The following is a 12,251-nucleotide window of genomic DNA, read 5'->3' on the forward strand; positions in this document are numbered from 1 at the left end:
TACTCTCTCTTTCCTCTCTCTCTCTCTTCTCTCTCTTTCTCTCTCTCTCACTCTCTCTTCTCTCTCTCTCTCTCTCTCTTTCTCTCTCTCTCTCTTTCTCTCTCTCTCACTCTCTCTTCTCTCTCTCTCTCTCTCTCTTTCTCTCTCTCTCTCTTCTCTCTCTCTTCTCTCTCTCTCTTTCTCTCTCTCTCTCTCTCTCTCTCTCTCTCTCTCTCTCTCTCTCTCTCTCTCTCTCTCTTCTCTCTCTCTCTCTCTCTCTCTCTCTCTCTCTCTCTCTCTTCTCTCTCTCTCTCTCTCTCTCGTTGGTTTCCGGGATATTGTCTATAAATTGTCGCGGTCGTCGGGGAGCCGCTATTAATATGCGAGTCCTGTCATTTCCGTTTCAGATGCCATACTACCATAGTACGACAAAATCGCCGCTACATTACTATAGTGTATTAATACGGGTTGGGACACATCGTCATTATTGACAACGGTTGTTAATTGTTTTTTTTTGTTTTTGTTTTTAATGAAAATAAATATATCACTGGACCAGGAGAGCTATTCTTAAAAAAAAGGACCAAAATCTTCCATCTGTTTTAACACGTTATGTGAGTGAGGTTTTCCAGGACGTGATTAAGTTTATCTTGCACTACATCACATTGCTAGTCACAGACTAAAGGAAGTTGGGCCTAGGGAGTTTAGAAACTGGATTTATATAATGCTTCACTTTTTTTGTTAGCTAGCTGTGCAAGCATAAGAGACCTATAATTTCAGCTCACAGCTGGATTTCGGTTTAGGTTTGCAGGGAAAACGCCTCATCAATCGCCACATGTCGTTTAATATAAGCACCCCCTCTACAGGCAGTAAACAAACATGACAACATCATACAATTCTTCTTATGCGGCACATATCCCACCATCAAACCACCTGATAACGGTCTGTCTGAGCTGTGTGACGAGAGGCGGTATCTATGTGTATATAATCAGTTACGTGGTTCTCAGTTCCCGTCTTAAGATTTCAGTTCCTATACAGAACTGGTCATAACTGTGTACAAAACTGGTCCATTGTAGTTATTCAGTCACCTAAAACCTTTGTTGTGTGAGTCATTATTTTTGCAGTCATTATTTTTTTTTTACAGTTGCAGTACTACTTTTGTTGACATAGACATTTAGGATAATTTTAATGCATGTTTATGCCAGACTTAATACTATGGCTTCAATCATAGCATACAATAGTCAAGGTAAGCACTGTAGGGCAAGGAAAGAAGGCCTAAACAAATATGGAAATATGATTGTAATTGTAAGATGGTATTTAGCAATCTAATGGATGTTTCACTAAAGGTTCGGCTTACAATGGGTTATGAAGTAATGTAGAGATACCAACTAACACTCTCTATCCCTCTCTATGTAAGAAATCTATACATAAGGAGAGTGAGTACTATGGACTATGGACCTTAACTTGATCTTTATCAGATTAGGAATAGGAAGTTTTTTAGGACTTCATCATTTATGTATTTATTATAATTTACTTGCTCCCATTTTTTGAATCTGATGCTTCTAGAATATCATGTGTCTAGATTAGGGTTGTCAACACAGCCAAAAATAACCCCCTGCAACACATACCAGCTAATCATGTCCCACTTCCAGAGCATGGCCAAAGTCCTCATTTTACTTTCCTTTAGGCTGATAGATGAATAGGGTTACTGTAATTCCTGACCAGTGATAAATGCTGTTTATTTCTGGGAATAGTTTGGACATCCAGCCCAAGAGTTTCTAACCTATGTTCTATTTCTTTTCAGCATCAGAGTTCACTAACTGCAAATCACTCTGATATGTGCGTTGGCAATGGTGAAATCTCAGTCATTGTGGTGGTTCCAGTTGGCCTATCTTATCTTTCATTTTACCATCAGCTGACAACTGCATGCCTTTCCAGTTGGATAATGCTTAATCCGTAGACCAAGACTGACGGTCTTAACTACAGCGTAGTGAGTCTCAATATGGACTTCATCTGGAAAGTATGTCTTCTCAGCGTTTTCACAGTCTGTGGGCAAGGCAGAGTGTTGACAGGTGAGTCAAGATGTTTGTCTGAAACTGTGAAGATTGAATGAGAGTACTTGTACATATTAACCCCTTTAACAGCTTAGGGCCTGTCAGCGGGCAGAAAGTGCGATCACAAGCTTCTATTATCAAAGAATAGCCCCACCAGTTTGTACAGAAGTTCCTGTAGTTACTAAGTAATACACCTTAGTGTGTAATAAGCCTTTCTGCATTAAGTGTAGAATATGTAACAGGATGTTTGCACTAAAGATAGCTTTTTAAATGTAAATTAAATCTGAAGAACAAAATGAAGACTTGTAAGTTTGGATAGGAGGATCATACAGACGTCCACAAGATTACGTCTAAAAATAAAAAGACATGAAAGATATAAACTGATGATGTGTCTTCAGTGTTTTCACTGGTCAGGCAGTGTTTAATCCAACATGTGCTTCATATGTGTTCATTTTAGGGAGCTTCTGGCATATCACAGACCTCCACTGGGATCCGACCTATAGTCTAGGACATGGGAACTCAGCATCAGTTTGTAGCTCGAGTGGGAATCGTCCAACTCCCGATGCTGGTAAATTTGGAGACTATCTCTGTGATTCACCATGGGATCTTATTAATTCATCAATGCATGCCATGAGGGATATCCTGCCTGATCCAGACTTCATCATTTGGACAGGGTATGAATTGTCTTTCTTTATTTTCCCTTCATTTATTACCAGTAAACTGTTTACGATTTTCTACCAACGGTCTAGCCCAGATTCTAACGCACTAGGTTTAAAAAACAAATAATAATAAAAAAAAAGAGTAACACTGCTCTATACTTTTAAGGTCATAAACCCTTTTCTTTAACATTCAAGAAACATTTGATTTGATTTTACTCATTTTTACTGATTTTATAACACATGAAATAATATTTACTGAGCGTTTAGAAATATTTAAATCATGTTCCACAGAGACGATACACCTCATGTGCCAAATGAGGACCTGGGAGAAGCAGCAGTTCTGAGAATAATTGGAAACCTCACCCACATCATAAAAGAGCTGTTTCCAAGTATGTGCCACAAAAAGGGAAGCATATAAAGGAGACTACTCTGGTACTATGAACATTGTTTATTTTAAAGCACTTGTTTTATCCTTTTTTTCTCTCTAGACACCAAAGTCTACTCAGCTCTGGGCAATCATGACTACCATCCAAAGAGTCAGCTGCCACCTGAGCAAAACAACATCTATGAGCAAATTCAAAAACTGTGGGAGAGTTGGCTGGATCCTGCATCTAGAGATACCTTTAAAAGAGGTAAAACAGCAGCTAGCCTCCTCGCTCAGCAGCAGCAGCAAATACAGAACATTTTTGCCATTTAAGCACATATTTAGCCACTTTATCAATAATATTCTGTTTCCAGGTGGATATTACACAGAGAAACTGCTCAATCAAACTGGTCTGAGACTTCTGGTTCTCAACACTAATCTGTATTACGACCAGAACACAGTCACGGAAAACATCAACGATCCAGCAGACCAGTTTAGATGGGCAGACCAGGTGCTCTCTGAAGCAGCTAAAAACAACGAAAAGGTCACATTTCTGTCTTTAGTTTTTAATTCCAAGTTATATTGGATGTGTACTTTATTTAGTTTCCTAAGATATAGCCAGGTGTTTTTTGTTAAACATATATAAACATATAGATATTTAATCATGTTGAGGTAAAATGAGGCAAATTGAGGTAAAACTTGTTTTTATTCATTTGTAAAATGCAGTAATTACCCCCTTCATTTATTACTACTTAAAATGACTCAAATTAGAACAATATGCACCACATCAGCTGCAGAGAGGTTTTTGTAGAAGCTAGTCTTATTTAAACCACAGACAGTTTGATTTGCTTTTGATTGTTGAAGTGAGTCATTTACCATGACAAGACTCAAGAAAAGGAAAGTTCTGAACTGGCCAAGTCACAGCCCAGGTCTCTACTGAGTTAAAATGCTGTGGGGTAATTTGAAACGGGATGCATATGCAAAAACTCCCTTAAACATCGCACAGCTGAAAGAATTCTGTATGGAGGAGTGGGAAAATCTTTCTGAACGCCAGAGAGAGCTGGTAGACAGTTTTCTGAAATATCTAACGGTTATCTTAGATGTCTAATCTAATGGTTATTTCAGTCAAATAAGGAAATACAAGCTATTAGGGCAATGTGTGTCCTAATCTTTTCCTCACCAGAAAATCGCATTTTACAAATATTTGATTTTTTTCAATATAAAACATTGATTTTGTTATATTTGTTTAGTTATATTACCCCCATGGGGGTGGAGATAAATGACCTTCATGACTACTGACTATGTATAATGTATAATTACACATATACACTGTATAAATGTATACATATATCTGCTATTGTCATATGACTGGTTATCTTTCTTAATTAGGTATACATTGTTGGCCATGTTCCCCCCGGGTTTTTTGAGAAGAAGCGACACAAGCCGTGGTTTCGGCCTCAGTTCAATAAACCCTATTTGGAGCTTATTCAGAAACATCATGATATCATTATTGGCCAGTTTTTTGGTCATCACCACACTGACAGCTTTCGATTGTTCTACGATACAGCAGGTGTGTAACTACTCTTTGTGAATATGTTTAGTGGCTAAGGTGAGAGTAAACAATAACATAAACTGTTTTAATGAAGAATTGTGGTATTAGATTTGGAACCAGGCCTACGTTTTTATTTTTGGATTGTCTATCATAAAGAAACTACAGCAAAGTATTTTCACAGGAATTCCAATTAGTGCCATGTTCCTGACTCCTGGAGTTACACCTTGGAAAACAACACTGCCAGGAGTAGACGATGGGGCAAATAACCCTGGCATTCGAGTGTTTGAATATGATGAAAAAACACTTTTGGTTAAGGTATGAATAAAAATTCAGCTTTATGTGAATAAATTAACCATAAAAACACTGAAAGGAACATTGTGCACTGTCACGTCACCCATCATGTAAATCTCTGCTTTATGCACATCTAGGACATGGTGACCTACTACCTGAACCTCACACATGCAAACATTGCACGAGCACGGTGGGAGAAGGAGTATCGCCTGACCGAGGCATTCAGAGTGCCAGATGCTTCTCCAGCATCCATGCATCGTGTTTTGGAACAGATAGCGGGAGATAAGTGCTACCTGCAGAAATACTATGAGTTCAACTCTGTGAACTATGACAGGACAGACTGTGATGCGGACTGCCGTATTGACCATGTGTGTGCTATGCGAGAGGTGGACTTTGATGCCTACGAGCGCTGTGTGGTGAAGGAGGGGGCGTCTTTTGCTGCCCCAACCCTGCTAACTGTGGCTCTAGCAGCAACTCTAGGCATGTGGCCAAGCTACTAATGCTTGTGTGTTCACTGTTACCCCCACAAAAACTTCACTCCAGTACTTTTGTAAGATTACTCACATTTCAAGTCATGAGATTTCTTTTTCCTTTAAAATATCTGGAGGTGAAAGCAAAGGTATTTACATGTAAAACCCCAAGACGGATATATGTCTTTCTGCTTAATCAGAGCCTTATGGGTTTGCTGCATGAGACTGACTTAAAACCCATTCGTTTTTTCGTCTCATTAACCAGAAAACAGTGTACAATACCACTTATTATATGTATGTAATAAGATTTTCACTTTTTGGATATTTTTTAAATCTGAACAGTTTATATCACAATTTTATAATAAACAGACCAACAGGAATGCTCCAAAATGACTTGGAATAAAATGTTTTTACACTGACAACCATTAAAAGTTAAAGTTTTTCCTTCTGCAAAATTGTCAGTTTGAGAGACACGATTTTCGCATGACAGCATGTTTTTATTCTTTTCATGAAAACCAAACCATAACACCAGTCAATAACACCATAATCCACTATAGTGCTACTACATGAACCTGTCTGCTAATGGTGTTTTAACGGTTTTATGATGGAATACAATTCTGGAATTCTTTATCATGATTACCTTTTAGTATTGTCAAACATCTATCAGCCAGGACGTACTGATATAAACGAATAATAATCTTTATGAAATACGTCTTAACTGCATAACAATTTATCAATGGATAACTACTATAAAAAACCATTCAGCTTTCTATTCTGTCTCTGCCCAGTTTATAAACTTGATAATGCACATTGCTGTTAAATAAAGATGCTAAAGGTTCAAAGACCAACTCACTCTATGACTTATTACTCAAAATGATAACACTTATTGGACTTTGAGATCAGAAACAAGTTTACTGCACATGTGCTGGAGATTCCAGAAGTGACAGAGCTGTGACATATCATAATATATATTCTTATATATATATGACTGTAAGTGGAATCACATGACAAAAACCTGTTTGGTAGAAAGGTATGGTTTCATAGCATTGTCCAGAGCTTTGTGGAAATCCTCAATGCCCACTTCAGTGCAGGCTGGGGCAGACAATTTCCCAGTGCGGATTAGGGTGCAAAGCTCATCCAGCATGCCCTGCATAGCTTCAGCATCTAAGAGGAACAGAATAGATGCTATATCAGTCATATCAGAATATTATGATGAGCGACCCCTGGTTCGGAATAGAACTCTGTCCATTCTGTCAGCTCCACTTCACTCCATATTCTATCATTTCTATAATTACAGACTGTAGTCCATCTGTTTCTCTGCATAGTTTGTTAATCTCCTTTCACCTTGTTTGTCAATGGTCAGAAGCCCACAGGATCACCACAGAGAAGGTGTTATTTGGGTGGTGGGTCATTCTCAGCACTGCAGGGAGGCTGACACAGTGGTGGCATGTTGGCATGTGTTGCGTTGGTATGAGTGGATCAGACACTGCAGTGCTGCTCGAGCTTTTAAACACCTTAGCGTCACTGCTGGACTGAGAATAGTCCACCAACCAGTAGCGTCCTGTGATCAGCGATGAAGGACTAGAGGATGACAAACACAAACTGTGCAGCGATAAATGAGCTTCTGCCTCTGACTTTACATCTACAATGTGGACCAACAAGGTAGAAGTGTATAATAGGGTGGACATAGTGTATAAAAACTTTAGCAACACTGCTGTGTCTGATACACTCGTACCAGCGCAACACAAATTAAAATGCCAATACCATGTCAGTGTTACTGCAGTGCTGAGAATGACCGACTACCCAAATAATATCTTCTTTGCACTGGTCCTGTGGGGTCCTGACCACTTAAGAACAGGGTGAAAGAAGGCTAACAAAGTATGCAGAGAAACAGATGGACTACAGTCTGTAATTATAAAACTCCAAAGTGTTCCTATATGGTTAGTGGAGCTGATATAATGGACTGAGATCATTCCAGACCAGAGGTGGTCCATAATATACATCATGTGTTTATCACCTATATTTGTTTCTCAGACATAAACTGAAATAAAGCATATTCAGGTTAATTTACAAACACCCCCTGAATTTACTCCATATGCCTTTTATATATGATTTCATGCTTACTCTGCTTGTGGTCCCGTTTCCACTGAGTGACCCAAAAGCCTTTTACATTTACATTCTTGAAGATGAGGGCACTCTGAGGGGACAAAGCAGAGGTAAGCCACAGGACAATGACAATGTACACAATCCTGCCAGAAATGCAGTTCAACTACCCCAAGCTCACCACAGGCACTGTAACTGGCTGTTTGGCCATCCCTCCATAGGTTACCATTGTGCCTCCGCTTCTGCAAAGGGACAAAGAAAAAAAATTTAGAACATCTTTCTGTTTTCAAGTTTTACTTTTGAAAATCTGACAGACCCATTTTTGTTCCTCAGCAATGACCTTACTGTAATTGACGGAGCAGCTCTGTGGCACTTTTTCCTCCAACTCCATTCAGAGCCAGTTTAGGTCGAGGACAAAGCTGGATAAGATAACACTGAATATTATTAACCTGCATCCAGCTATTTTTTTTCCAGTATTTCAAAAGCTTTATGAAGACATAACCGTTATAGTGCTGCTCCAAGAGTAAATTGCTGCTTTCTAATGAAAAACGTGTAGATTTTTTATCAGTTTTTAGTTTTCTCCGTATTTTAAACCCTGTAGCTGCCCTGTACACTGCACAGTAATAGAATATAAATATAAATGCTCCTATTTTAAATGGGATAAACTTTTATTTTATATTAACTTCCATTCAAGTAAGTTGGACATGTTTTTTATTGGACGATAATAAATATCAGTACTAAAGAAAACTAAAAGAACTCGCAAAGCAAACCAGCCTTAAAGAGTTCCTTCATTTCTGGCCTTCTAAGGGTCTCCTCCTTAATCACATGAGTGGCCCCCATCGCTTTGAGTCTGTCAGTCAGCTGTAGCAGGTCTGGCCTGGAGGAACATAAACCCATATTTAGTCACACTTTATTTACAGATTTTACCTGCAAAGACGCTAATAACTGCTTAAAGCACTTTACAAAAATCCCAAATTTCAGTTTTGGAGCACCTGGTTAATTTATGGTTAAAGTATATAAAAAAATAAAAATAAAAAACAAAAAACAGAGAAGGAAAAGAGGCTCAAACCTGATAACCTGATTATCAGCTTAAGGTTAAGATACAGCCACAGTGAATCTCTTGAACAGCAATTTTAATTAAGTATAATTTGTTTGAGAGGACATCTCAGATTAGGAGAAAGCCTGTGGTGAAATTGTATATGTACAGATGCACGTTTACATTTACATAGCTAGTTATGACAACAGTTGAGGACAGGTTTACCTGTCTCTGACTACATTGATGGTAATAAGACCCTTTGCTGCAGCGATCTGGATCACAGCCTGCCCGACTCCACTGTTAGCTGCATTTTGGATGACTGTGTCTCCTGAAATTACAGGTAATGAAAGTTATATGTGAACCATGCTCACACTTAGTATTGTAGACATAATTCAGTTTCAGTTAGGCTTGTTTGTAATGAAAGGTCTGTTCATGGCAACCCTAATTTTAGTATCAACAGTTTACCAAACTTTCCACCAAAGTAAAATCTCACAGAACCTGGTTGTAGATGCTCGAAGTCAGAAAGCATTCGGAATGCAGTGCAAGGGTTGACACCCAAAGTGGCTGCTGAAAGAAGAGGGATATCACTGGGCAGTGTCACCAAATCAACAGCGTTCAAAACTGCCTCTGTCCGCCATGTGCCTGTGAAAAACATTTGGGTCACATTTTGAAAATCAGTATGCTGAGCATAGACTCTACGTAGCTACAGTAAAGCATAACAACATACCTAGGCCAGCATCCCTAGGAATCACCCAGTCCCCCACTTTGATCGTTTTCACCTCACAGCCTACTTCTATGACCTGGCCCACTCCTTCATTACCACCCACTGCTGGAAGATCAGGAAGGATTGCGTAGGTGCCTAATGAAGTGGGCAGACAGTGTAAATAACAATGGTTAAAATGATGGCGATCAGTGCAATCAACATATGGAGTCCTTTGAAAATAAGGTCTGTGATGACATCTAAACCCTAGTTCTGATTTGAACGCTGATGGTTGCCGTTCGCAGGGCAACTGAATCGCGACAAAATAAGAAGTTCAACGATCTTCACAAACCTTTCAGTTGCTATATAGAACCCGTTTTAAAGGTTCTTTAAAAACCACCAAGAGGTTTCCCATCATAGTGACCCATAATATAACCAAGCAAAGAACCATCAAAGCATTCAAATAAGGTGCAAGTATTTGTCATTGTACCATGTACAGCAAAACGTGTCCTCCTCATTTGACCCATCTGTGGTAGTGAACACACACACACACACACACACACACACACACACACACACACACACTAGTAAACTAGAGGCAGTGAGCACACACACACCCAGAGCAATGGGCAGCCAACTCCAGCTCCCGGCCTTGCTCAAGGGCCCAACAGTGGCAGCTTGCAGAGCCCGGTCATCAATATCCCAGAGCTCTACCTGCTGAGCCACCACTGCCCCATCTTTGATGTCTTTGAGATGTCATGGTTCTATATGTAACCACTGTCTTTACTACAGAACCCTTGGAAAATGTTTTAGGGGGAATACAAATGCAATACACCAATGAAAGGATTTTTCTGGAGTCGCCAAAGATAAGAACCATTTATAAACCTTTATTCTGAAGAGTGAAGCAGCTTGCACATGGTTCTCTCGGGACACACGTGAAGTCTGACAGGAAGAAAGCATCAAGAAAAATGCGCGCTCTTGCCTTGAACCATGTTTATGTCCGAGGGGTTGATGGGAGCTGCGAGCATTTTCACAAGGACACTTTCAGCACCCAGAGAAGGGAGCTCCAGAGTCTCCAACCTGTTCAAACACAAAATGCATCGTCATATGTCGGGTGTTTCGAGGTGAGCAAGTGTTTATACCGTGGATTTATTAGGTGCTTACTTGACGACTCGTGAAGGCTCTCCATGATTTCTGTATAAGAGCGCAGAGCTGTTGCGGACTAACCCTGACAAGCCACGAGCAGAAGTGACATAAGGAGCTGATCTTCTCCACGCGGCCCTGGACAACATCAGTGCAACACGAGAAACGTCCATCCTAAGGAAGGGTGTGTATGTATGCCATTACTGGTGTTTTCTTTCATACAGTTTCTCTGAAACTACATTTGCCCACACAGACCTCAGCAGCACGAAACTGTCCACGAAGCGGCCATATTCGGTCGTGTATTACCGTAATGTTTCTCATAAATGCCGCTTGGACACAAGCCGTATTTCTGCGAAGAGACGTGCAGATTTAATTAGGTCTGCGAAAAGACCATCAAAGTGCGCTGTAGCTAAAGCGGCACACCAGCCTCGTCCTCCCTGTAAAAGGCAGATAGTTGTTTTTAGAGAGAGGTCTTAAGAGGTCTTAATATCTTAACGTTTCAACCTCCGGTCCTGAGGTAACCCACCGGCCTGCACACTGCCGCTGTAGCGTATTAGCACTACTATTGAATTATATACATATAGGAGGGGAGCTCCTTAGGCATGGATTCAAGTTTACGAGAATTATTTTTTGTGAGGATATACGGATCACTTATATTGTTTTATTCTTAGAACATTTTTCTGGGGTGACATGACTAGCTTGATTAAAAAAAAAATCAATACAAATTAATATAAATGGATTTATATGGAGAATAAAAAAAACATTTTTACTAAAAACGTTACTTGGTATTATTATTGTTATTATGATTATTATTTACTTTTTTATTCATAAATGTAAATGCATTAAGACATAACCATTATTTGTGGTCTTTAAATAAAATGTCTGGAAAAGAAAACAGCAAAGCAATTACTGAATATTATTGGTACCTTTAAACCTGTTTGACGATATTCACTAGCTTTATTAGGTTACAGTTATGCTATGTATTGTAAAAGCCTATATTTGATCATTCTCCAAATTTGTATACGGGTTCTCTGTGTGATCAGGGATGTTGGAAACCTTGTAATACAAAATGAGTTTTGTTCTGTTTTTGTTTTTTTTTTACTTACAGTTGAGATATATATATATATATAGCTGCTGTTAATGATTTAAACCACCCAGTGTCAGCAGTGTGCACAGGTTCGAGTAAAGAATCACCGTGTGTGTAAATCAGAGCGTTTGATGTTGAAACAGTGAAAAATATAGACAAATAAATAATAAAAATCTAACTAACGTTACGCAACATCCTGGAAAGGAAACGTAATTACTTTTTTCAGAAAATGTTTTTAGGAGATAACGCAGTTCTACAGATGTGGTTTCCCTCTTATACATTTATTGTATAAACAAACAAAATGAGGGGAAACTTTAAGATTCCCCATAACATATTAATAAAGAGTTGTTGAGTATGTTTTTACAGCGTCTCCTGCTTCCTTTTAAAGACGCAAAACAATCCAACATTTCTTTTACAACGGATCCTCCACAAAAATCTATATTTCTATTAAGTTGTAATAAGTTGTTGGAGATTTTTGCTTTATAGTTCCAAACAAACATTAAGTTTGGTAATGGAGAAATTTCATGCTCATAAAACCTGTGCTTAGTTTGATATAAGACTTATTTAATATACAGTACCCATCTGTAGAGAAGTTGTCTAGGATTTTGCATGACAAAACTACCCACACATAATATTATTGTTAAATAAACGAGTAGCTGAATTCAGTTCATTTAAAATTTGATAAATATTTTACCCATAAAGAAAAAGAGTATACATTTTAACTTGAGCCAGTGTTTTTTTGTGGGAAAAGGTAATCACTACATGCTTATGTTACAGTCAGGGCAATAAAAGATTTCTTATTGTAATTGAAGTAAT

The 12,251-nt window shown here is 38.8% G+C and overlaps 2 protein-coding genes across 2 annotated transcripts in view; one reads left to right on the plus strand and one right to left on the minus strand.

Moving 5' to 3' along the window:
• Window positions 1–10,630, minus strand: part of mecr (mitochondrial trans-2-enoyl-CoA reductase) — a 13,010-nt gene extending 2,380 nt beyond the window's left edge. The window contains exons 1-10 of the mRNA XM_072679749.1: window positions 10,370–10,630; window positions 10,188–10,285; window positions 9,233–9,364; window positions 9,004–9,147; window positions 8,731–8,833; window positions 8,244–8,346; window positions 7,815–7,888; window positions 7,651–7,711; window positions 7,491–7,563; window positions 6,382–6,530 (exon numbers count right to left, since the gene is read on the minus strand). Of these exons, the coding sequence (XP_072535850.1) occupies window positions 6,382–6,530; window positions 7,491–7,563; window positions 7,651–7,711; window positions 7,815–7,888; window positions 8,244–8,346; window positions 8,731–8,833; window positions 9,004–9,147; window positions 9,233–9,364; window positions 10,188–10,285; window positions 10,370–10,521 (1,089 nt within the window). The 5' untranslated portion in view covers window positions 10,522–10,630. The remainder of the gene's footprint in view (window positions 1–6,381; window positions 6,531–7,490; window positions 7,564–7,650; window positions 7,712–7,814; window positions 7,889–8,243; window positions 8,347–8,730; window positions 8,834–9,003; window positions 9,148–9,232; window positions 9,365–10,187; window positions 10,286–10,369) is intronic.
• On the plus strand, window positions 1,894–5,732 carry smpdl3b (sphingomyelin phosphodiesterase acid like 3B). Its single transcript, XM_072679748.1, has 8 exons — window positions 1,894–2,048; window positions 2,488–2,704; window positions 2,981–3,078; window positions 3,178–3,321; window positions 3,428–3,597; window positions 4,443–4,623; window positions 4,787–4,920; window positions 5,034–5,732. Exons 1-8 carry the CDS (start codon window positions 1,979–1,981, stop codon window positions 5,394–5,396), a joined length of 1,377 nt encoding a protein of 458 aa, XP_072535849.1. The 5' UTR covers window positions 1,894–1,978; the 3' UTR covers window positions 5,397–5,732.
• Window positions 10,631–12,251: the final 1,621 nt, after the last annotated feature.

Source organism: Salminus brasiliensis, chromosome 5 (assembly GCF_030463535.1).
Source record: "Salminus brasiliensis chromosome 5, fSalBra1.hap2, whole genome shotgun sequence".
Classification (NCBI taxonomy): Eukaryota; Metazoa; Chordata; class Actinopteri; order Characiformes; family Bryconidae; genus Salminus; species Salminus brasiliensis.

Excerpts from the sequence above, each read along its gene's own strand:
- smpdl3b (XM_072679748.1), top strand. The coding sequence starts at position 1,979 with ATGGACTTCATCTGGAAAGTATGTCTTCTCAGCGTTTTCACAGTCTGT. Across the intron at positions 3,079-3,177 it reads CATAAAAGAGCTGTTTCCAA|ACACCAAAGTCTACTCAGCT; the intron begins GTATGTGCCACA and ends TTTTCTCTCTAG. Across the intron at positions 4,624-4,786 it reads ATTGTTCTACGATACAGCAG|GAATTCCAATTAGTGCCATG; the intron begins GTGTGTAACTAC and ends GTATTTTCACAG.